The sequence below is a fragment of the Centruroides vittatus genome, unplaced genomic scaffold, assembly GCF_030686945.1.
Source record: "Centruroides vittatus isolate TY-2023 unplaced genomic scaffold, ASM3068694v2 contig_975, whole genome shotgun sequence".
NCBI lineage: Eukaryota > Metazoa > Arthropoda > Arachnida > Scorpiones > Buthidae > Centruroides > Centruroides vittatus.
In genome coordinates, this window is record NW_027122648.1 from 1,735,263 (window position 1) to 1,762,704 (window position 27,442).

At 26.3% G+C, this 27,442-nt stretch overlaps 1 protein-coding gene across 2 annotated transcripts; it reads left to right on the top strand.

Annotated features, from left to right (window-relative positions):
* Cad99C (cadherin-99C) lies at positions 1–27,114 on the top strand. 2 transcript variants are annotated; one of them, XM_067283012.1, is made up of 36 exons: positions 1–185; positions 5,200–5,285; positions 5,427–5,489; positions 6,490–6,632; positions 6,721–6,783; positions 7,959–8,048; positions 9,126–9,233; positions 9,316–9,429; positions 9,508–9,675; positions 11,387–11,474; positions 11,552–11,664; positions 11,739–11,939; positions 12,017–12,154; positions 12,223–12,381; positions 12,489–12,673; positions 16,332–16,464; positions 16,539–16,621; positions 16,702–16,789; positions 16,876–17,001; positions 17,077–17,135; positions 17,207–17,450; positions 17,528–17,737; positions 17,814–17,930; positions 18,019–18,150; positions 18,229–18,356; positions 19,791–19,906; positions 20,284–20,412; positions 20,484–20,647; positions 20,725–20,949; positions 23,437–23,528; positions 23,602–23,697; positions 25,717–25,791; positions 25,902–26,159; positions 26,232–26,328; positions 26,415–26,692; positions 26,763–27,114. In XM_067283012.1, exons 1-36 carry the CDS (start codon positions 142–144, stop codon positions 26,881–26,883), a joined length of 4,734 nt encoding a protein of 1,577 aa, XP_067139113.1. In that variant the 5' UTR covers positions 1–141; the 3' UTR covers positions 26,884–27,114. The 2 variants fall into 2 exon arrangements, with proteins under 2 accessions (XP_067139113.1, XP_067139114.1); XM_067283013.1 differs by lacking the exon at positions 1–185 and adding an exon at positions 4,620–4,921.
* Positions 27,115–27,442: the final 328 nt, after the last annotated feature.

The following is a 27,442-nucleotide window of genomic DNA, read 5'->3' on the forward strand; positions in this document are numbered from 1 at the left end:
CTGACAAAGCATACCTCAGTCTGTGTGAGTTCGTGGACCAGTAGAGATGTGTAGCTATAGCAACTGTACGTTCAGCAGGTGTGTTGGAAAAATACTATTTCCGTGATATAGTTCTTGGTAATTTGCCCATTTCATCAATTTATGATGATAAACAGGGGGTTGCCTTTACTAAAATTGGAACCAAGGTAAGTTGCTTATTATTATATTTACTTTATAGTAAAATATAGTTCAGTATTTTTTGTAACATAAGATGTTTTTGTTAGCATCTGCTCTTTTGTAATGTTCAACATCCGGCAGAGTCAATGGGGGGTTCAAGTAAGGGTAATGGAAATGAGGAACCTTCAGTATAAGTGAGAAATCAAACAGTTATCACCTGAACCTGTGGGGGAACAAGTATCTCGTTACCGGTTTTATACAGATTATTGCACGGTCTAACAATTTTCTAATGATTTTTTTTAATGAAAAAAGAAAGTAAATGATCAGTATTTTGAAGAATTTTTCTCTAGAACTAGTGAATCTTTTTCTTAAAAGACTATTGACCCGAAAATTTCGTGAGAATCTTTTACTAAAAATATACTTTGCAACAAGGATCTAGAATTTTCGTGGGTTTTAATTTACATTAAAAGTAGATAGTTTCTTAGCTACATCACCTGCCACGGGTGTCTGAAAAGTAAATTTATGATAAATATTAAAATAAAACTTGTTCCGACGTGCTATAGAAAACGGAAAGGCAAACAATAAGCAATGCAATAGAGCATCACGAAATGGCATGCACACGATTCTTCAAGCAAAACACACAGCAACATAACTGGGTCAGGTGATAAGATCAAACAAAGTTTAGCATTTTTTTATATCAAAAACTTACTTTTTTGATATCTAATAATACTTTCCTTCATCTTTTCTCGCTGTTTGGTTATTTGGCTTTGTGACAAATGTGCCTTGAGTCATTAAAATAGACAATCATTGTTTCACTTATGAAGTCGACATATTTGAAGAAAGGGTTACTTTCGCGCTCTACTGATCTCGAAATCAAGAAAATTTTTGGATTATAGTGTGAAGATACTAATGACGCCGTTACACTTAACTCAGCATGAATGATTTTTTTGTATTTCATTTGATTTTTTTTTTAATCTTTAACATTGCCTGCGTGATTCAGATACTACGCCCTAACCTAAATACGCCTCTTTTGCTTTTGGCAAAATAATTTTTTGTTTTCTTTTTATTATTAATGGATGACAATTTTAATCGATTTTTACTTTTAATTTGAAAATTTTTTTCGATAATTTTATCGTATAATTTTCTTTAAATAACTGATTATAAAGGCTAAAGTATTTGAGGGTGTTCTTTCAGAGTGAAATTTTTTGGGAATTTCCCTGGAAAATTGTTTTAAAAATACAAATAATTAATATTAAATTATGATGTGCTGTTTTCGTGATGAGTTTTGATGATAAAACATCATCAGATATGTTTAAATGCATGCTGTTTTAGGTAGAACGAGTATTTTTGTTGATTAAATATAGTTTAAAATTCGACTTAATTAATTAAACAGTAATATAATATTTGATTATAATTTAAATTTACAATATACAAATTTTATTTTAGTTATAGTTTCTTGATAAATCGAAATTCGTACAGAAATAAATTATTTTATAGATATTATTATGCCATTTTGCATTACCGGTATATACAGGCCTGTATTTAAGTTATTAATTTACAACAATCAAAATAATATTACTGTAAAAATACGTTTACTGGAACAAAAAACTAAATCAAAATCTAAATATAAAAAAAGAAATACATTTAGCTTGGTTGAAAGCCGAACCCACGACTTTTAGTAAATTTCAATATCTAAGATATAGAGAAATAGACATTTGCCTTCTAAATTTCATTTTAAAACCAATTAAATTAATTTTAATCCTATCATAATAAGCTGATTACGGATTAAGAACAAACCGCAGAAGGATAATACAGAAGAAGAGACCATGAACACGAGAAGAATAAGTGATAAGGATGAAATGAATAAGAAGAAATTGCGGCTAAAAGTAACGGAAATTTTTGCTGAGGAAATCTTGAGAGAAAAAGAGAATCTTGATTAATTCCTTACATCCTAAGATGTAAATGACGTGTTTGTAGACGTGATTCTTATGCTAAACATTAAAATTTAGGGTGTTATTTTTCATTAACAGCTCTTAACAGTTCAGCAAACTTAAGAATATAAATTGAGTGTTTGATCAAGAAAAGAACAAAATATGTTGAGAACCGAAACCAACGTCATCTTTCAGTAATCAATTACAAAGAAAAGTCAAAAATGAAGAATGAATTTCTAATTAAAATACCAACAAAATATTGACAAAATAAATTATGTTTTTTTTTTTTTGTTGAATTAAGAAGATACGCTAGAGATAGTTTCTCTATGTGAGACTCTGTTAGTGATATCCGTGGACAAAATCTCGAAAGAGAATTTTCAGTTTAAGTGACTGACCGCGTGAAACCAACCATGATCTAGAACCCGTTCTCCATATTAAAGAAGGTAAAAATCAACGGACAGACCCGCAGTCTGTGAAACCAGTCGAGGGGCCTCTTAGGAAACGATTTTCTTTAATACTTCTAACAATAATAACTTAAAAAAAAAAAAACCTTATGAAAACTTCCGTCTTACAACACGATATCGTGACATTGATGTTTAAAATATCAGTTTTTACATGTTTTGTTTCATCACTAGAATTAATTTTGCTTGTCATAATTTATGATGTAATTAGAAATATAATCAATTTAATACCCATTTTCAACTGTGAGTATGTTCCACCTGCTAAAATCTGTCAGAATTTTTAACATATAGGTCAATTGCATAACCTAAAAAACCATTGATTTCGCTGTTATTGTCTGAAAATGTTTGAAACGTCAGTTTGTCTGTCTGCTGGACTGTAATTCCTGTTTGATATTTCGGATATTATAGTGACTCAGGTCGTATTAATTCCATAAAAGGCAGTTATAAGTCAAAAGGTAGTTATTTAATACACTAATTTAAATATTACAAAATAATATTTAGAATTTTTTACAATATATATATATATGCATATTTACCATTATAAATACATAATTTTAAGATTTTTCTAATGGTTTCCTATTTAAATTATATGTAAGATGTATTATAATTTCTAGATGATTTTATGCTCGTTTCTTATGTAAGCCATGGCCAATAGTATATCAGAAAATAACCCAATTTCTAATACACAAATGTCTATTAACAGATTTAAATATATATTAGAAAATGGGCCAAAAAACCTGCTTTTTTGTAAATTCTCACTCACTCAAAATGTAAAGAGAGGAAGTATTACAATTCATTACAACTACAAAAGCAACAAAGACAAAGGCAAAGCTCTCATTTTTTTTGTGTAAATTTAATGTAAAAGTGATGATTATCTTCATAATTTCAACTCTTAAGACAAACATATCTTCTATTATTTTAGTAATAACCTTGCCTTAGTAACTAGTGCCATAACTCAACTCTTTAGCCAAGCTGAAATTTGGATATCATTTCATTAATTTTATGTAAAAACAATTTAAAATTATGTTTTTAAATATATTAAAATATTACAATTTTGCGTAATATAAAATTATTTTTTAAAAAATACCCGCTATGAGTGTCGATCATCTCTTTAATGAAGATGGTTAAAAGTTCTAAGAACTTTATCATCAAACAATATTTTCAAATTAAATTGAAATGTTATGTTATTTGAAGAGATATTGTTTCTTGATATTTTATGAACCGCATCCTGTTTTTTTATTACTAGACAGAATCCAAGGACAAATATTTTTACTCGTTCCTCATGCGGAAGCTCATACATTGCATTGTATAAAACGACTATTTTAAAAGTACAAAAGCTTAAAACCTTCAGGGAAATTACTTGTAACGTGCTACCTTAGTTATATAGCTTTTAAGAAAGATTGTAGACCTGATGTAGTCCGACGAACTTGCAATTTAAAAAACAAGAATTTTTCTACTTCCGTATTTTCTTGCCCCATGGCAGTAAACGCCGCTAGTTGTGAAGGTCGGTAAAGTCCTCATGCCAAGTAAAGGTGAATGACCTCCACCAAAATAAGATATCGAAAATTTTAACTTTTGTCTACAACTCTACGCGTTTTCACGCAGTATAAAACATTATCCACGGTTAATTTACCGTTATCTAGTTTACCATAATCAAAAATCCAATAGGATCGTGTGTGTAAAATTACGGTTAATTTACTGAACGCTTGATTTATTTTCTAAGCTCGTTATTTTCTATAAATTACTTGTTTTTTTCATTTATTTTTTTACTAAAAATTTAATAATTTACAAGATTTGGCAACGTATCGAAGAGGAAAACAAGACTACTTTCGCCTCTGTAAGTCATCTGTGACATTTTGATGTCCTAATTGATAAAGTTTGCGATATTTCCGAATATCGTCCTATATATAGAGACAAAAGAGGTGTTATTAAAATTTGGGACATTCGAATTAAATTTATTATAAAAACATTTCTCAAAACTATGCTCATTATATACTTTTAAGAACGTCCTAAAGGTAGTTTGGTAGAGTGGAGAATAAACTAGCTACTACTGCTGCACCACCCTTGTTTGCCTTGACTAGTTCCAAATTATTGTCTCGTCATTCAATTCACCTTTTAAGGTGACGTGCTGACGCCACGTTCCCTGTTTGGTATTTCCTATACGCAACATGTACAACTGAATCTTTATTTGTATAAGTGACATACGCGGAATCACGCACTGACGTGACTTTTGTCACTAATAACAAACTTTAAGATGATATCTGTTGCCATTTTACAACTCGTAATATCTGATTATTGAAATCCACAATCAGATATGTTCTGTGTCCTTGAATGAATAGGAAGTTTAGAGTAGGATGGATACATAGCAGGAAGGTGAACTTGAAAAAGAATTTTATAAAATAATTATGTTGTATTTTCTAAAAACTATCTTTAAAATTAATAAACTATTATGTTCTTTCTTATCTAAAATTACAATTTCCTTCATTACATATTTCTAAAAATAGTTTTTTTAAATATGTTAAATCCTCCTCCACCTCTTATTATTGTTTGCAATCAAGTTTTGCGACATTTTAATGCTGCTTAAAACTTCCTTATGTTTTCAATTTAGAATTTTAATTTAAAACTTCAAAAGAATTTTATTTTAATTACAGGTTTTTTCAAAAAAAGATGAAATGTTCATCAAATTTCTTGATAACAATATTTGTTCTATTTGCCAATACGAGATGGTGCCATGGATGTAAGTTGCAATCATTTTTTTTTAATGATTTCTTAAAATGGCTTTTTATATAGCTCTTTAGAAAATTATATATAAAAGTAACCAAAAATTGTAAAAATAAAAAAAAAAATTAAATTTTGCACATAATGTTGTTGTTTATAGTGTGTGAGACTGAAGGAACAGATAGTGTTATCATCCTTGATATAACTGAAAGCAGAGGCAACAGTAAGTTGATATTTTATTATAACGACAGTTTTTACATTAAAAACTGTAGAGATATTTTAGAAATAAAATGCCTTTTTAGCTTATATTAGGGTCTAGATCCACGAATTTTCAATATTCAACTACTTGTTTCATCTCAATGACTCAAACTTCTAGGACGAAAACTTAGATTCATGCACTAGTTTAATTAAAAACTGCTTAATTTATAAAAAAAATCGAGCCCATTTAGATTATTTTATAAAACTTAAGCTGTAATTTTAACTTATTTTGGTATATAAACCGACGATTTTGTGATCCTCAACCACTGTACCAACTCAAACATTGAGGATAAAAATTCGGATTTAATCACTAATATAGGTTAGGGGAGTATTTAAATTATTAAAAAAGCGAAACTTATATAGATTATTTATACAAATTAAACAGCAATTTAACTTATTTTGGTACATAAATCTATGAATTTAGATCTTCAAGCACTGTGCCATCCTAGTAAATTGAAGATTAAAATTCATGGATTTTATCACTAATATAAGCTAGGGAATTGTTTAAACGCCAATTAAACTTATATATATGATTTTTAGAAGATAAACAGTTTTTTTAACTTATATTAGTATATAAATTCGTGAATTCGCGACCCACAACCACCTGTCTGCCATTCTAGTAACCCAAACGTTGAGGTCGATGGCTTGTCACGTAGGAATTGAATTATTTTTCTTTTTTATTGTCATGAATAGGTAGAGTAGCTGCGTGAAGGGGAAAAATAGAACGTATACGAGACCTAAACACGTTATCTCCATATCAGTTTTCCAATTTAACTCACAACACATAACTTAAAAGAGAAAGCTGTAATTATTATAGCGAAATTGCTAAATTCTCATTACTTTACGACACGCACAAATTAAGTAATCTTTATAATTAAAACCGTGATATGAAAATAATATGAATTTAAACATAATTAATAAATGAATTTTCTTATAAAATCCTTTTAAAATTAATCCAATTTTAGGTACTGATCAAGTTACTGTTCCTTCTGAGCTTCCTATACGTGGTGATTTGAATCAAGTGGAATTAACGATTCAGTCAGCTACACGTGATTATTTTACCTTAGAAGGGAAGAAACTGCGATTGAAACGACCGTTAGACAGAGATGTAAATGAATTTATGACCTTATTCTTTACGAATATTTACAGATTGGTGATCTTTCAACCCTACTAAACTGCACTTTTTCTAATTTCAGTCAGACGAAATTACGCAAATACGTTTAAATATCATATGTCGCGAATTATCAACGTCAAATCAGGTAATTGTTTGTAATTTATCGTGATAATTAATAATTTAAATATGATCTTTAATAATCATAATTAAAGAACTGTTCAATTATTATTTTGTGCAATTTGTGATGAAGTTAATAACGATTTTTGGCATATTTAATACGTTATAAATTAATTTTTAAGTAGGTTTAATAATTATTTGTATGTTTACTCGAAAATTTAAGGTATTTGCAGTTAATTATATAGTTTATAATAATGGAAATTACATTTTCAGTTATAAATAAGAATTTTTTTTTTTTTTTTTTACCTATTTGTAGAATTTCAATAGAGTTTGCGTGGATCAACGATTTTTATACGAAATTTTTAGTTACAAATAGGGAAATTTAGTCATTAGTAGGACTTTTAATCATGTATAAATGTAAAATGTAAATGAAAAAACTTTCCTTGTTTATGATTGAAATTACTTATAAAAATATCTCGTTAATGCAAACTATATATTTACTATAACTCCATAGATTATAAATCTTTAAAATTGCTTATAAAATCTCTCATCTATGTTAAGTGCATAGGCTAACAGTAAATACATAATTTGATGTATAAGGGATTTTTATAAATGATTTTCACTTATAAATAGGAGATTTTATATATTTATAGAGCTAAAGTAAATACAAAGTCTGTATAAATGAAAGATTTTGTAAATAATTTTCAATTATAAATAGAGAATTTAATTTATTTTTGGGGATATAGTGCATACATAGTTTGCATGGATGGGGAATTTTATAAATAATTTGTATTTATACAGAAAAATCACTTATTTTTCTATTAATTTTCATCAACTAAAACTTAAATTTAGGTCAAAAAAAAAAAATAATTATTCAAATAGAAAATTTAATTGAGAACGTTCATTATATTTAACCTAAAATTCTATATTAATTACAATTGAAAGCATTTTTATAAATAAATTTTAGCCATTTTCAATATTTAAATTTTACAAATTTTTATATCAAAATCCGAAAATAATTTCATAGTTTTCTTTAAAGTATTTTTTAAGTAATAATAATGAAAATAGGTTTTCGAATACATGAATCATCACAATTTTTCTACATTATTTTCTATGAATCATTACGATTACACAATGTATTATAAATTATTTTTTGACTTATCAAAATAATTATTTATTGAATTTTTAATAAATATTTTTCAGAGGAATATTCCTGTATTAATACGAGTCACTGATATCAATGACAATGCACCAATATTTAAAGAAAATTCATATTCCTGCTCCGTATCCGAGGTACAATTTCGAAAATAAAAATGCATTTTTTGAAAGTTTTGATCCTATTTTTACGAAAAAATTAATTATTTAAATTCATTGATATATACATTATAATATATTTTTTAAAATTAAATCTTCTTCCTTCATGTAAATCATAACAGTTATATATATTATTAATTTATTTTATAAAGTATATCCTTATAAATATGGGATATGAGCAATCGATAGAGACGTTTTACGTGGATTTTGGGTTCGAATCCCATGCTTTTTAGTAGGGAATTTGTTTAGTTTAACGAGATTTAGGATCATTGATAGATGTAAAAATGCTCAATAACTGTGATCACTTATTTGAGTTATATAAAAATATTAAAAAATGATTTATTTTGAATTTTTCAGATATATTTTTATTTAAAGATGTTGCAAAAAATAATTATTATTTAGTTATTTTTGTAGAAATGCTAATAGTTTTGTAGATAATAACATGATATATGTTTCATATGACCCAAGAATTATACTTTATATTATTACTTTATGCAAATATTATTGAATTATTTTAGAACAAATTTCTGTTATTTTTGATTATTCATAAACAATGATTTCTTATTTGCTGCTTTCCATCTATCACAATCTTTTGTAATCTAGTTTAAGACTTCATTTCTGAAGTCACTTCCTTATAGAACGTGACAACTTCCTTCAGTTTAAAAGTTTCCTCTTCATTTAATCTACATAATTTATTAACAAAATTCCATCTACTATAAATAATTTTCATCTGAAACTATTGTTAGACAATCCTTTAAATATCAATTTGCCATTTAACTTAGAGATTTATGCATAAATTACTTATTTTTATCAGAAGTTAAGTTAATAAAGCGATGAATATCTTCTTTTTGGATGATTAAATAAAAATCCATACAAAAAATTAACATAATTCTAACAACACGACAAACAGACGAGATGGTAATGATGCCCTTGTAATGATTTAATTCAGTTATAATGTAATTAATTAAGGGATCAAAGCTTTCTGAATTATAAATTAAACACTTTTATATATAAAAAAAAAGTACTTAATATATATGTTTTTAAATCATATTTTAGCTGGCACCCGTAGGAACAACCATATTTAGAGATCTTTCAGCAATCGATAAAGATGCGAACAACAATGGATTAGTGGAATATTATACAGTTAAAGGAGATGGCACTCATGTGAGATATAATTAATAAATTAATTTACACATTTATTATCATTATTTACAATTTATATTATTTATTTATATTTAAAATACAGCATGATGGCTACAGAAGTTTCGCTATAAATTTACCATATCAAGGATTGGTAACAGTGAATAAATCTTTGGATTATGAAAGTACACAGAAATATTACCTTACCATTCAAGCAGTGGTAAAAATATAATTTTTATCACAAAATATCTTTTAAATTTTATTTAAATTACGAACTTTTAACGATAGAATATTTCAGGATAGAGCAGACAGACCAGAAGACCGTCTTACAGCTACAACTACTTTAACGATCTTCGTAGAAGATGGAGATGATCAAGATCCTGCATTTCTTCATTCAGGATGTACTTTTGTTAATAATGCTTGTGTAAATGTGGAATATACAGCAGAAGTAACAAGTGGTGCTTTAGTAAGTCGGCAATTTCTATATTTTACTTAGAAGAAAAGAATAAAAAGAAAAAAGTGGAGTGGTTTGCTTGGTTTATTACTTGTATCCTTGAAAGCTAGCGAGACTCGGATGTGCAATCTTTGTGGCTTCAGGCGCTAACTAATCACTGTAATTATTAAGTAGATGATGATTCTACTTGACTGAATCCACACGCAAATTTGCGTGGATTTTGTTTTTCCGGTATTTTGGGCGTTAGTTATATCCGCCATTATCTGGTTCCGCCTATTTTTAGACTATGCTAAATTATCAAAACTTCCCCAATAAAAGTAGAGTACAATAGACTTCTCTTTAATTGTATGTAGCACAAGTTATGAAAATATAAATAGATATTTTTTTTATGCTGGGTTGTGCTACTATTACTGCTATTTCTGCTACTACTGTATTTTGTTACTGCCATTGCTAATGTTGCTAATGCTACTAATGTATTACTTCTGTTAGTTCTGTACTACTGTTGCAATAATGCTAATACAGTATATCAACTATATTCTAACACTAGTGTAGCACAGCTGCTGCTGATATCGTTACTACTGCTGTTATTACTACAACTATCACTACTATTGTTAAGCTACTTTTAGTGCTATCAATTCTGTTACTACAATAACTATAAGACAATAAATAAACATTTTGAATCATATATCAACTTGAAGAGTGATGGAATTTAAAGATTTTTTTTTTTTTCATATTTTTTAAATTTTGTTTACATCAATACTTAATCTAATAAAAAATCAATGAGTGATCTTTCCAGTTTTATTCCAGTTCTTGCACTTCATTATAGCTTAATCTATTCAGAATCTTTGAAAATATAAATTATTTTATAAATACATTATAAATACATAAATAAATTATAAATATTATTTCTTAGAAATAGAATAATTTTCTATATAATAAAAATACATAACTTAATATTAGTTTATTAAATATAAATAAATGAAAATGGTTTAGAGAAAATCTTATTATTTAAGTTTAATTTATAAGAATATTCATAAAAAATATATTAGTTTTTTAAATGAATTACATTTTAAATTTTTATTTAGTTTTATAAAATAAAGCTAAATCAACTAAATAAAATTTTAATAAATTTTAAAATTGGTTTTATTAATCACTTTGAAACAGTCAATATTTAAAAAAAAAATTAAATTAAAATTTTTATAAAAATATAAAATATTTTAATACTTTAATATATAACAATTAAAATAATTTAATATTAAAATGTTTAATATAATGTAAATACTATATATACTTGGTAGAATCACAAAAATATAAATTTTTGTACTTTTTTAATATAAAGATATCTTATTTTTCTTTTAGAAAAATAGTGATATTGTTGCTATTATATTTCTATAAGATAATATACTTTTGACTGTTAATGATAATATAACATTAAGCTTGTTAAATTGTAAATAAAAGTATAAGTAGGAGCACTAAGTTAATTAGGGATTTATTTAGTTTGTTTCTCGTCTCTTATCTATTTAACAGAGCATGAAATCTCATTAAATTTAAGAGTTTGACCTTCCTGATAATTTATTCCATAATGATCTTCAACAGGTTTTATTGGCATATGAAAATTAACCACAAAATTTGCAGAAAAAATATATTCTTTTATTATATCTGTATGGAAATAATATTACTTAAAATTAATTTCAGAATATAATAATAATTATTATAATTTTAGGCGGGAATCCTTAAAATCCGTCCTGATAATATCAATGCCAAAGATAGAGATTCCTTAAATTCACCGATTAAATATAGTTTTGTTAACGGTAAGACAATGATAAGTTAGTTAATCATTAATAATGATGCTGATGGTGATCACGAATTATTTCTTTATTTCTTTTAGGTACACCTTTATTTTATTCTGAATACTTCCAAATAGATCCAAAACGTGGTAATATTCGACAAATAAAAGCTGTTGATCGAAGCGTATCTAAAATATTTAGCATCATTATTAAAGTAAGTGTAGTTTCTGTTATATATTTCCATCGTTAATATGGACAATTTTTTGAAATTTACTCGCTTTTCTGAAGGCTGAAGAAGAAACTGAAGGCAAAAGATTCACCACAGCTAAATTAACAGTTGACGTTCTACCTGTTGATAATAATCCACCGATTATAACACCAACTGCACTTATTGGTTACGTTGATGAAAATTCTCCTGTAGGAACTACAGTAGTTACAGCAAGGGATGGCAAAGAACCATTGAAACTTATGGTTACTGATGCGGATATAGTATGTCAAATATCAAATTCCGTAAATATTTATAAGTTATTACAACTTCCAACATTTAAGATTCTTCTGTATTGCAGGCTCCTGATGATCCACCAGTGGAATACATATTCGAGCTGACTACAAATTCATTTCGAGTGAATGCTGACGGTTATTTAGTAGTAAATGAAGCTGAATTAGATCGAGATCCGCCAAATCCAAGTAAATATACGTTTCAGGTAAGTAACAGGCGAGATTTAAACTAGTTCTCAATGAATATATGATTCTAAAAATGCTAATTTTGCAGGTTATAGCTAGGCAGGTTAACAGTACAAATGGAAGAGGTGCGAGCGCTCCTATTACACTCAACGTACACTTGAATGACGTCAACGATAATTCCCCTCGTTTACCTTCCTTGTCACCTGTTCGCATTCAAGCAGGGGAGGGAGTTCGACCAGTTACACAAGTAAATAAGACAATTTTTTTTTTTTTTTTTTTTTTTTGATTAAGCCATATACTAGATTATTAATTATAGCTTACCTTTTATCTTTAAAAAAATATTCTTTTATTCAGGTTCAAGCTCGAGATAATGATGTAGGAGAGTTTGCTAAAGTTACCTATTCGATTTATCACGTATCTAATAATGGTATGAGTAAATTTAGAGTAGATCCTGATTCAGGTCACATACAAGTTGTGGATAAAGTTGTTGCTGGTGAGCAATACAGTATAACTATACAGGCAACTGATACTGGAGGAAGGTAATATTATTTTAATATAAAATTTTGATAAACTTTAATAAATTGTAAACATATTGCTAGATAATTCAAAAGGTATACAATGAATTCTTGATAGTCTTCACCCTATATAGCGAACATTCCATTAGCGAATGTTTCGCTAAATGGAATATTCGCATGTATAAAGAAGAGCGCTCTTCTTTATACATGCGAACATTCCATATAGCAAACTCATGATACAGTGTTTAGCTCAGTCCTTTGATAGTCCGCAATATTGAGAATCTACTGTGCTTTAATTACTTGTTTAAAATGTTGAAACATAACAATGGACCACTCGATTTAGTGGATAATTTTATTGGTTCTTGCTGTTCGTTTTTAATACTTGTATATAAAATAATCTAAATATGGAAATCCTCGTATAAACAAAAATCGGTTGACAAACGGTGATCTAATGTCTCAACACAAAATTTATTAAATTTTATTATATATTAATTTTTAAAATTATTAGTAATGTTCAAAATAAACACTCATTGTTTTAAGCTCGAAAATTGATAATTTTATAAATAAAAATGCCAATTTTTTCCAAGTGAAGGTCAAAAATTCAACTAATAAAATATATTCAATGGAATATTTATTAACGTATTTTTTAAAAAACTTAATTAATTTAATTTTTATTAAATACTATTTAAATTTAGCAGTTATTTAAAAAAATTTGTAAGTAAATTTCTGTGATGATTCAAAGTTATTGAGTGATTTATTAAAATAAAAACTAAATTTTATAAATAATTTTATTGAAAAATATAAAATTAATACATGTTTTTAAATGTTTTAACTTAAGATTTGTTGATTTATTAATTATGAAATTTTATTTAGTAGATTCTGAAAATGTGACTTAAACAATGATAAATTTATGTACAGTGGTTTTTACGTAATTTTTAAATTAATTAATTTTAAAATTAATTTTTTTGGTAAATTATGTGCTAAATACTTAACTTTATATGTAAACAAATATTTCTTTTAAGAGAGGTTAAATTGAGAAAGAAGAATTGCATCAGAGAAATTTTGTAATTTATTTTTTTTTTTGTAATCTTTTCAAGGATATTTATTTCATTTTAAAAATAAATATATTTTCGATATTATTTTTTAAAAATAAATTTAAAATGTTTACATCAGAAATTATAGAAAATTACTTTTCTCTCAAAGAGCATAATTTTAAAAAATTCAAAATAATTAATTCTTGTGAAATTGTAATAGTTTTATAAATAATTTATCATTTTAAGTAAATCAAAAATTATGTTATGATAAAAAATAATAATAATTTATTGAAAAATTTACTATTTTAGTATGTTAATAAAAGTAATATAATTACGTGTTACGTTGTCCCCTTTAATAACTCCATCCTCGTAAAGCGCCAATGAATATTCGGGAATGGTTATTCTCATAAATATTAAATAAAGGACCCTTCAGTATATGTGAATTACTAAATGTAGAAGTTCACATTGCAAACCACATAGTTATAATAGAATCATGTGACCTACAAACACTCTAACCTGTGTGTTGATCTCGTCACTGTATGTGTATGGTGTACCTTATGTGTGTAGTGAACTCTTTTTATAGTAAATGATTTAGATAGTCAAAGTCTTCAAAAATAACTGTATCGCGACTCCGCTGTAATTCTTGTTGTTTAGCAGTACTTTTATTTAGTGTCAGAGTCAAACAAATGGTGATACTAAATCAAAGTTTTACTTTATTAGGAAATGATTTCTCTAAAAATAATTATTATAAATTAACTATCTATATATATAAAAACGAATGTATGTCTGTGTGGTGTGTGTGTGCTGTGTGTGTGTTTGTCCTTCATGCATTACCACACCATTTATCCGATTGCCATGAAACTTTGGGAAGTTGTTTAATACACTCCCGCGAAGGTTTGTGGCATATGTGAAGATCACCATTTCCCCCTTTCAAAAATATATTTATATATGGATTAAGACTTTTATGTCCAACAGATGGCGCTAACTTCCGACGACCTAAGTTTGCTTTTCTGTGAGGCATTATGCTTTTCTGTGAGAATGGACCTAAGCAGATCATTTTCTACCTATCTATATAAATAAAATACAACGTTTGTTTGTTCCTACCGATTCCTTTGAAATTTTGACACAACCTTGCATTCGAATATGCACGTGTTTTGTATATAATATACATGTCGAAATTCTCCCTACGGGGGGGGAGATGGACGGGATTAAGACTTACCGTGAAGAACTCGGCTTCTATTTATACTATTTTACATGCGGTTTTTTGCGTTTTTAATTGCGTTTTAATAGGTGACGTCAACAGAATATACACTAAAAGGGATTTTTCGATATTCCCCAGCGGGGAAAGGGACAGGATTAAGGCTTACTGTGAAGAACTCGGCTTCTATTTATACTATTTTAGATGCGGTTTTTTGCGTTTTTAATTGCGTTTTAATAGGTAACGTCAACAGAATATACACTAAAAAGGGATTTTTTCGATATTCCCCCCACGGGGAAGTGTTACACATTTATAATAGATACATTTTGAGCCACAACAACGCGTGGCCGGGTCAGCTAGTATTTTATATAAATAAATTTTCTTTTTAAATTTTTTAAATAATTTTATTTTAATTTAAATTATTTAAAGTTTAATTTAATAATTTTATATTTAAAATTGTAAAAAACATATAAATGATTAATTTTTAAGGAGAAACGTTATTAAGATTTATCTAGAAATATTTGCAAACTGGCAATTGAGAGGAAGCCATTTTTCAAAATTTGCACCTTTTTTTTGCATGTGTCACAAAGAAAGAATTATTTCCTGCTTTATAATAACTTTCTATTTATGTAATTTGTAATTGATTAACAATTATTTTACATGACGAATGACCCTATTTAATATCTGTGCATACTAATAATCATTTACTGTATGACCTATTTACAAAACACTTTAATTATTTGTTAAAAAGGTTTTAAAAATTATAGTGAATTCTCGATACAACGATTAGTTTAGCTCTGTTCTTTGAGAGCTCACTATATTAAGTGTCTACGATAATAAAACTTTTTATAAGCTTAATATTTTTAGAATATAAAAATGACTGTAAGTTTTATATAAAGCTCTATTACAGTGGCTCGCCACATAGTGAATTCTCAAAGGACATAGCTAAATCAATTCTCTATCAAAAACAAAAAATTACTGATAATGTTTTGGAAGTGCTTCCTATCATAACTATTAATTTCTAATATACAGAAATAATTCTTAAATAATACATAATAATAAAATTTGAAATTTAATTACATTGACTATATATGAAAGTCCAATACATGGAACTATCTATAGTAAAACAAGTTAAATCAAAGGATATTTTTAGTAATTTCGTATAGTAATATCATTATCACGTTTATTTTCATGTCATGTAACGTTACTCACGATGAACTGATATTACTATATAATAATTTTTATGGGAGTAACTGTCCTTGTTCAGTTCAAAATATTGGATCGTTAAACTCGATCTACTTACAGAATTTATTATTATAGCTTTTTTCATATTGATTTATAGAGTCTTTAACCTATTGATTCTAGAAGAAATAAGTTACATGTATATTGTTCGAAATTATGGAATTCTTCTTTGGAAATAGAGAAATTAAAGATAATTTATCACTTATAGATTCATGCAAAGCATCGTAGATGTTATAGTTGTACCTGGTCCAAATACAGGAGGTCCTGTTTTTTCGAAAGATAAATACGAAATTCAAGTTAGTGAAGGCGCTTCGTTGAATTCTGCAGTGATAACTGTTATAGTGAGTCATACCTTTATATTATTTTACTACTCTAAAACTCTAAATTTTAAGATTTTTTTAATTATATTAATAAGGCTGAAGATCCGGAAAGAGACAAAGTAAAATATAGCATTATAGAAGGAAATATTAACAAAGATTTTGATATTGGACCAAATAGGTACTCAGTTTAGTTTATTTTTGCCCATTTATTAAAGTAATTTTCTTATATTAATGTAAATAATTATATTTATATTTTAGTGGTGTGATATTTGTTGCTAAGAAGTTAGATAGAGAAGAAGTATCCACATATAATCTCCTTGTCAAGGCTGAAGATCCCAGCGGATTGGTAAATATTACAAAGGAATTTAGTACAATAATTAGAATATTTTTGTTTTGATTGTATATATGTTTAAATAAAAATAATTATTTTAGTTTAACACAGCTACTGTATCAATAACAGTAACTGATATCAATGATCAAAATCCCATCTTTCTTCAAGATAATTATACATTCGTTGTAGATGAAGGTCTTGTTAGAGCACCCATTGGAGTGGTTCAAGTATATAAAATATTCCTTATTCTTTTAGATTTTAAAGCAACTTAATGTTTTACAAAAAAAATTTTTGTTCTTAAGGCTCGCGATGATGATATTGGTACTAATGGTGAAGTGTTGTATTCTGTATCAGGAAATAAGTAAGCAGCTTTAATTAAATTGAAATTTTAAAATATTCGTATTTATATTAATATTTTTATTAATATTTTAGCGATTTTTCGATAAATCCTCAAAGTGGAGAAATACACGTGAAAAAAATATTAGATTATGAAAAACAGAAAAAACATTTATTAGTTGTAACTGCTAGAGACAAAGCTCCTGATGCTAGGTTAGCAACAGCAAGTGTAACTGTACTTGTAAATGATGTACAGGATGAGAAACCAATTTTTACAACTCCTGTATACGAAGCAATAGTTCCAGAAAATCTTCCTCATCAAGAAATTGTACAAGTACAGGTATGTTCTTGAATATTTAAAAAAATTACTTTACTTCATCACAATATTAAGTGTTTATATATGTGTGTGTGTTTTAGGCTACTGATCCTGACTCGGTTAGTAGCATCACTTACATATTGAAAGATGCGGAACCTGGTTTGTTTGCTGTAGATCCAGTAACTGGAGTAGTAAGGACACTCAGGGGGTTAGATTTTGAATATAAGAACACATACAGACTTACTGTAGGCACTCTGGAAAATGACAGCAACGATCCGAGAGCAACGTGTACCGTTCTAGTCACGGTTCAAGTAAGTTTATGTTTATTTTAAAATGGATGTTTAATAACTTTAAACAACTTTTTTAATAATAAAACTTATACTTTAGGATAGAAATGATGTTCCGCCAACGTTTACAAGTGTTCCTCTACCAATTAGACTACAAGATACCGTTCCATTAGGAACCGTTGTTACAACAGTAGTTGCTACTGATGCAGATGGAACTGTAAATACAATTTATTCTGCTCTATATAGAAATAATTGTAATTAATCTGATAATATCATTTTATAAATAACCTGTATCTTTTAAATAGCCTCCCGGAAATCAAGTTAGATACGAGTTAAGTGGCAGAGATAAGGCTCCATACTACTTTTTAATTGATGGTAATAGTGGTGTCGTTTCTGTGAAAGACGATCTTCGAAAGGAACCAGACTCAGAATATCGTGTATGTTATAATTCTACGAAAATTTGTAGAAAATGAAAATTAAAAACGTATTCAAATTATATAAATATTTTATTTTAGATTGAAGTTAGAGCTCGAGATCTTGGAGAACCTTCTCTTTCTGCTACAGCCACCATAACTGTTTATGTGGAACATATCGTTACAATTCCTCCAAATTCCGGACTCGGTTTTGCTGATAGTCATTACACGTGAGTAGAAAGCCTTAAACAAATCATCTCTAAATATTAATTAATTAAAAAAAAATAAAATTTACATTTTTTAAATTTAAATTCGTCAATTCGTTTCTTTTATACGTATACATCAATAATGGTTTTGATGGATTTAAGGTTTTTTACAAGTATTTTAATTAATTAATTATGTTTTAGTAGTGACAATGTGCTAAATGTTAGTATTTATTGGCACAATAAAATAAAAGAGCAATGCTTGAAATGAATAGAAAATTGAGACAGAGATTAACGTCACCATTTGATTAGCATAAATAATTTTCATCATCGTCAAAGAGTAGGCAACTGTCTGTCAATTGGGTGTACAGGGTGGCCCTCTCTTTAATGTAAAATGAATTAAATTGTTCTATATTCAGCTTAAATTTTTAAGCTGAATATAGAACAATTTAATTCATTTTACATTAAACAGAGTTTTTCTTTATAAATCCAGGAAAGTTTCCAAAATTATTGTCAAAATGAATAAACTGCTAGCATATAAGTTTTTAGGATAATATCAGATTTATTTATTCAACACCTTAATATCATTTTTTCTTGTTTATTTACGTCATTTGTAATTTTTTTAATAATAAATATTAGTTTAAAAAAATGCATTCTTGTTTCCAAACCATATTTAGCTTTAACAATAATTAAATTCCAAATAGTAATATTAAACAGTTTTATACAAGTAACAAGACTAAATGTTTAATTAACAATATAAAAATACAAATTTATACGATAATTACTTGAGAAATTTTGCAATAAAAATCACATATAAACACATAAAGTGGTGGGAATCTTTAATGATAGAATTTTAGCTTCATATTTCTTTATATATGGGACCAATAATTAAAGTATCCTTAGGAAGTAGGAAAAATATTATATTCATCCTTCTTTATATGCTCTAATTTGGAAAATTCATAAAATAAAACTGTTAGAAATTTAAATGTATAAATGTTTTTTAAACCAACTTGTAGTACTTAATGGTAATAAATGTTAATCATACTAGTTTGGAGCACTTATTGGCACACTTTTTATACCAATAAGTGCTCCTAGTTAGAGCATAGAACAAGTTCAGAACACTTATGGTTATTAAACACAAAGTCTTTATCTTAGAGTACTTAGTGACATTAACTGACTCTATGCTCAAACTTATTGGCTCTTATAAACTGTCTTATGGTATTTTTTATTTTCTCAGATTAATTAAATAAAATATTTTGAAATTTAAAACGATTTAAAACACTTACTGATAATTTCAACCAGTAATATAAACTTTAACAGATTGACAAGACACATTCTTATCTTATGAAAAAATTAAGTTTTTTTTTTTTTAAATTATGGCTCTAAATATATATTTTACATGTATATAATTTTATATAAAGTCTTTTTTAATTAAATAAGATATTTATTTTATTTATTTAGTGTTGAAGTAGAGGAAAATTCTTTAGCTAATACTCTTATAAAAGTTTTACCTGTTATCAATAAACCCAGAGGTAATTTTCCAATTGGCTGTGAAATTGTATCAGGAAATGAACAAGGTGTGTAGTAATATTACATTTAAAAAATATTTTTAAGAAATTAATTTAATTTTTAAACTTTTTATAAAATTTAATAAAATTTTATAGAATTTTTTAATATTAAACCATTAAAATTTTATTATTATTAACAAATTTTGCATATGAATGTTAAATGAATATTGTAGATGTAGACAAGCTTTAATATAGGGCCACTTGGTCTAAGCCTCACATACACAGGAGTTTCAAGAAGTTAAACAGCTCAAGCTTAATTTATGAGAGACTCTGGATATAAATTTTCTGTTATTATATGAAAGACCTCTCTTGACTTTTGAGGTTCCTCTAAGTTATTATGGAGATAAATAAATATTTTAACAATATTTTTTTATAATAATATACAGGCCACTTTTATGTATCCGAAAACGAAGCAAGAGATTGCGAAATTAGAACAAGAGATCAAGGATTAGATTATGAGAAAACTAGCAGATACACATTAATTATTAATCTAAATACTGTCGAAGGATTTTTTGGTAAATAATTTTGTATAAATTTTAAAATTAAATGATTAAAAAACTTCATAAATTTAATTCTTTTTCTACAGGTTCCTCTAGACTTTCGACTCAAGTAATTATTAATATAATAGATTTAAATGATAACAGGCCTCAATTTGTAATACCACCTAGATACAGTCAGCTTACTTCAAATCGTTACTTAGCTGCTTTATCTAGTGATGCTCCTGTAGGAACTAAATTTTTTCAAGTTATTGTAAGTTTATATATTGTAATTTTATATTTTAAAAAAATTTAATTCAAAGAAATTTATTTAAAAAAAATTTTTTTTAGTCAAAAGATAGCGATAGTGGAAGCAATAGTCGTTTATCTTACGAGATAAATAGAGAATCTGATCCAGAGAATCGATTCAAAATCGATTCAACATCAGGTTTTATTAGTAACAATAAACCTGTTGAAGATATTGTTGCTGAAGATTTACCTCTTCAACTTCAATTAGTTGTTAGAGACAATCCTGATCTGTTGAGTTCATCTCTTCTACAAACTGTTGAAGTTTTGGTAATTTTTAAAGTTTATTCACAATTAATTTAATTTTAAATTAAGCAAAGAGATAATAATTTAATTTTTTTTGTATTTTGAAATATTCTAAAACTTTTCCAAATTTGCAGATTGGATTAGAATGTAAAAGTATCAACATCATGCCATAATTCATAATGCTTAAAGTCTTTAAATATTTCAAGAAATAGGAATTTAATAAACGATAGAAAAATTTAAAAATAGTTTTATATTAAAAAATATTTACTTTTGTTTAAATCTTTAAATGTGCATCGTGTAATATAAAGTATAAAAAATAATTTATAAAGAAAATCATAAAAATAATGTTTGATATTTTAGAAATAATGAATTATTTTTAGTGATATTTTGTTAGATTTTTGAAGAAATTTATGACTTTTTTTACATTTTGATTATTATTTTAACACAACAATTTATTGCTTATAAGGATTCTACTCTTAAGTCTGACCGTAACTCTTTGATTACACACATAACCGCCAGCAGATGGTAATGCTTTTTCAATGGGAAAATCCTTTTCCAAAAATTTTCGAAAACGGAAACAGATAGGACCAAACTGTTTTTTGCGTCAGACTCCTATTTAACTCTTCTATTATTGTACGGTTCAGAATTTTGAAAATCAAATTCGTTAATTTTCTATGAATTTTTAAAGTTGTACAAAATTCACAGAAAATTAACGAATTTGATTTTCAAAATTCTGAACCGTACAATAATAGAAGAGTTAAATAGGAGTCTGACGCAAAAAACAGTTTGGTCCTATCTGTTTCCGTTTTCGAAAATTTTTGGAAAAGGATTTTCCCCTTGAAAAAGCATTACATTTTTAACGCCATCTGCTGAAGATTGCGTCCATAATTAAAGACCTTTAATAAAAAATTAATTCTGATTATTATGACCATAAAAATATGTAAAAAAAATAATAAATCTCTCTTTCAATGTGGATTAAAGTATTTCATTATTCTAAAATAATTCAACATTATACCATTAATGTAAAATTTTTTAATAGAATAAAATCTAATTATAGTTTTATTAGTAAAACCTAAAGGATATGAAATTAAGATTTAACAAATAATGATGTATCTTCGAAGAAAATTACACTATCATACATTTTCCTTATCTTTCCTTGTATGTTATATACAAGGAAATTCAAAGAGAATTTATATATAAATTACATACATTTATAAATATTTATGATTTGAATTAAGTTTTTGTAAACAGTTAGATTACTCATGTACTGATCTATCTCTTTTTAATTATATTCAAGAATAATTTTATATATAAATGTAAAATTTTTACATTTCAAACAGCTAAAATATATATATATATATAATAATAAATATTTAAGTTTTAAAATCTCTTGTAAAATATATTTATTTACAGAACAGGAAAACAGATTAAGGTTACACAAAAGGAAAATATTGATATCTTTAAAGTTTAGGAATATAATTTTCCTTCCTTAAATGTCAATTAAATATTGATTAGAATCAAAAGGAAATGTAAGCTTTTATAAGCTTTCCTTTATTAAATTTCACAATTAAAATAACACAAATTTCAAAATTTTTCATATATTATTTAAAATTCTACGAACTTATTATAAACGTAAGATTTTTATACAGTAGAATCCCATAGTTACGACCCAAGTGATTCATGGAAAACGTCGTAAAGCAAAACGTTATTACTTTCCCGGCTGTTATATAACTTATAACAGAAGGAAAGTATGAAGTTTTGTGTATTAGAGGCATTGATGCTATTAAATTTTGGAGGTTAAAGGTTATTGGGGTGAGGAGATAGAAGAGGTCGTGAGTCATAGCTCAAGTTGAGTCGGACTTAATGTACATTTTACTTGTTATTAGCATTTATAGTTTTTTTTTATATAAAACCCATTCCTACCTCAAAATTAAACATTTTGCCATTATATAATAATTAATAATATAAAATTTTTTAAAAATAAAATACTATAATAGATAGCGTCACACACAATTTTACATAATGCTGGGAAAGTTACGCAACTTGCTGCTGGATTTTATTTTTCTATAGATTTTGTATGATAAATTTAAATTACATTTATGGAAATAGTTTTTGAATTATATAATGCAATAAGAAAGATACAGCATTTAAGTTATTTATATCAGAAAATCTATATACTTTGTACTTGTCATAGATCGTGAGTTGTAAAGCGTTTGGTCGTAAAGTGAACCGTTATAGTTTTATTAAGTTTATTATTGTAAATTGGGATTTAGTTTTTGGAATTTGATTTTTGAATCATAAAATATGGGAAAAAATACAAAATTTCATATAGTCTACACCAGGTTCAAAAATTGGAGGTTGTAAATTGAAAGGTCGTAAAGCGATGTCTTACTGCATATTGATATATTTGTCACCTTAATAAATTATAAATATTACAAATATATTAATTCTTATTCCCGGTTTTTTTAATTTAGAAATAAAATTAATTTCCATTTATTTACTAATAAACAGATAAATGTTATTAACGACGATAACCGAATGGTTTTAGTTGTAAAGGATGCATTACCAAATCGAATGTTAGATATGAAAGAAAATATCTTAAGGTAAATTGTTAAGAATTAATTTAAATGAATTCATTTTCTCATAAATTGTATTAAAAGTTAATATTTTCTTTAGCGTAATTCAAGAAAGAACGGGAATAATTCCCGATTTTGAGAAGGTTTCCATTTTAAAATTACTGAAAAATAATTCTATTGAAACAGATAGCACAGGGTAAGTAATGTTACCTACAGTTTCAACGTGTAATAAAATAAAATTTTGAATGTAAAATATATTGTTTAATATACAAATACCTATTTATAGTCTATATTTAGATTTAATTATTTAAAATTTATTTACTTTTTTCAATATAATATTTGTCAAGGATTTATCTGTATACAAGTTTAGTGTGGTTATAAACTGTATTGCATATAAATAAGCAGCCCCATAGCAACAAAAGAAAACAAAACTTTAAATTTAAAAAAATATAAATAAAAATGTACAAAAGTATATTAATCAATATTCAGATTACTAATAAATTAATGTAAGTTTATACATTCAAAGTACACTATAATATACTTCACCTTTGTTTTAGTAAGCTTACTATTTTACTTTTTGAAATTAAAGTAGCACTTTTATAAAACTGCTCAATGTTTAAATTTATAAAATTTTAAAAAAAATTGCTGTAATAGAGTAGAAAAATAGAAAAAGATTCAAGTATTTTCCAATACTAGATGAAGTAAGCTTATATAACACAGGAACATTCTTGAATTTTTATTATTTTATGCTCCATTAAAACATTTTTATTACAAGTTTACATGTATATAAAAGCTTAAAAATATTTTTAATATTTATATATTTAACAAATTAAATAATTTCATTTTTAACTGTAATTAGAGATTAGACTAAGATATTTGAATTATTCATTAATAATGTTGAGGATAATGAATTATATGTTTCTTTTGGTCTATATAAATTATTTTTCTTTACAATTGATTTATATTTTCTATTTTTATAATATTAATAAGTATTTATTAAGGATAAAGCATTGATTTTTACTGAATTTTTTAATACAGTTTTTATACAATATGCAAAATGAAAAATGATTTTTCCATACATTTAATATAAATCTGAGGTTATTTTTGGAAACTTGATTCAAAATTGAGTGCAATATTGAACTTTTAATATGATCAGAATCATTCAGATGCAGTTAAATGTAGAATCATACAAACTGTAGTTTTATTATCCACAAGAATCATCTTATTCTCCTAATGTGTAAAGAGATTCTGAGAAGAAATTTCATTGAGAATTTCAGAATATCTCAATGAGGTATCCTGAAACGTTAAAGATCACAAAAATTATAAATGTGAACAATGATATACTTAGCATGGAATATCTTGAATTTTTGAACCCTGAACTTTTGACATAAGAACAAGTATATTCAAATCTTCTTACTTTTACTAACTTTAATTGTATATTTTATCATCTTAAACTGAGAAAGTATTGTGAATTTTATAGACAACGTTGAATAATTTCAGATTAAAACATACAGAATCGTTTTGTTAGCTCATATTTTAAAAATAAAATTTTTGCTTATCTCTAAAACCAGTTCCATTAACATTACTTAAAATTCTGACAAAATGAAAATTGTTCCAACTACATAAATATATTTACTGAAAATTCAACCATATAATTTCGAATTTATTTAAAACTACAAGACACATTTGAAGTGGGTTGCAAATGGCAACCCACTCCTCAGTCACGACCCACAGGTTATAAAAGTTCATTCTTAGTGCATCTTAACCGCATGTTTTATGGAAATAAAGTCGAGTAGTTTAGTTAGTCATGTAAATTAGTTTCACAATCTTCATCTTATCATTTTTATTCTTTCCCATTATATATGTCAATTATTTACAAGAATCAAGACTTGTAATTTAAATGGGATATATCAAAATTAAAAATCTTCTATTGTATATAAATTCGCTAGAATATTGGCATATTATTGATTGTTCTTAAATATATTTGTTTCTGCTGCTGATTCATAAACATCTATATCTTTATATATACATGTTATACATGAAATGTTGGTGATGGAATATACAATTAATTTTAAATTTATTATAAGTATTACAATTATCTTAGAATAGAATCACTAAATTACAATAATATTGTCACATTAATACTCTATATTAATGATATATAATTATACATTTACATTTAAATATATGAAATTAATAAAGATTACATTTCTAGGAGCGATTTTTGGTTTTATATGGTAGATCCAGTAACATTTCGTATCTTGGATAGAAACGATCCTCGTATACAATCGTACGTAATTAATTAATTTATATATATTTAATACAGTAAATTCTTCAAGTAATTATTAATTATTCTATAATATAAATCATAATTAAATTATTAAAATTTGAAATTTTCAGAACGGTTTTAGAAGATGATTCTCAACTTGGTTTGGTTACTGAAGTATCCAGTGTTTTAGGAATTAAAGCCAAATATATCAGACTACCTTTTGTTTTAACAAATCCAGATAATGGAGGAGGAAATACTAAACATGGAGTCAAACCTGTCAAAGCGGAAGTAGGAGTGAGCGATTTGGGAGCTGCTCTTATCGCTCTAGCATGTATTATCGTACTTTTAGGTGTAGTTGGTATTATATATCACTGCTTTATGTGGTCAAGGTAAGCTATAAATTAATAATTATTAAATCTTCATAAATTTTTGATTAAATTTTAAGCTTAATTTCGATATAGATACGTTGCATATAGAGAAAGAATGAAACGCCTTTGCGTGGCTCCAAGATACGAACCAGTTTTTGTTGAACCCAGTCTGAAAGAATATGAAACTCAGGTATTTAATTGCAGAAGAATATATTTAAATGTTGATTTAAATATCAAGAAAATGTGGCATTTATTATATTTTTAAAATAAATTTAGGTACTGCAAATGAGTGTTCCATTAGACGAAGAAGGAAGTATACCCGATCCTAATCTACCTATAAACCTGAAAGGGCTCGATGCTGTTTCTTACATCACCAGAGATAGAGGTGATGGATCTGCTTCAGCTTTTGGTGGCAGAACATTATCTACATTTCGAGGTGATTCAATTTCTCAAGTAGATAAAATGAAGATTGAAAATAATTCAATGAATACCCATCCTAAACTTGAAGATGATATGATGATTCCTGTGAAAAATCCATTATACGATGGTTATCTGTAAGTATCAATGCTACTAATAGTACAAATTAATTTTTTTTTTAAATACTAAACTATAAATATATTTTAGTGATGATATCGATGATGAACCATCGTTAGATCGAGATGATTTAGATTTGAAAGAAACTCAACAAAAATCATCAAAGACTCTTCATAAAATACCCCATGTGGAGACAACCACTGAGTTATGACAACTCCATTCTAGTGAGAAAAATAAGATATCAAGCCAGAAACGTTTTCGCAATATCTTCATTTTTTGAAGACTGCCAAAAGAATATATCAAAGGCATCAGACTTAATATTTCTTTTTGTACAACTTTGTAAATAATTATACATACGATTTTTATACAGTGGTCAATAAAGTGCCATAAAAAATGTACAACTAACTTGACAAATTGTATTAAAACTATTATTTTTTCGCCATTTTAAAATAATTTTATTTGTAATTTAATAAATTATTTGATTTAAAGATAATTTATAATGACAAAAAAAAGATACTTGGATTATAATTACTTTTATAACATAGAATGAATGAATCGATAAATTTGCACCATTTAACTTAACTAGTAACATATCTAGGACATCATTTTAATTTCTAAATGATCTAAATATCTTTCTTTTCATAAGCATATATTTTCATAAATGACATTTTTGATTATGTTAGTTCTTCAATATGTTTCATTTATAACATTAATAGATTAAATGGTGCAATATTATTAAATTGTGTTAATAAATATGAAAAAAGTTAATA

Bases quoted from the DNA above. Each gene is read 5' to 3' on its own strand.
- Cad99C (XM_067283012.1), top strand. From the start codon at position 142: ATGATGATAAACAGGGGGTTGCCTTTACTAAAATTGGAACCAAG. The intron at 16,790-16,875 runs GTAAATATTACA...TAATTATTTTAG, and splicing joins CTGAAGATCCCAGCGGATTG to TTTAACACAGCTACTGTATC. The intron at 17,738-17,813 runs GTAAGTTTATGT...CTTATACTTTAG, and splicing joins CCGTTCTAGTCACGGTTCAA to GATAGAAATGATGTTCCGCC.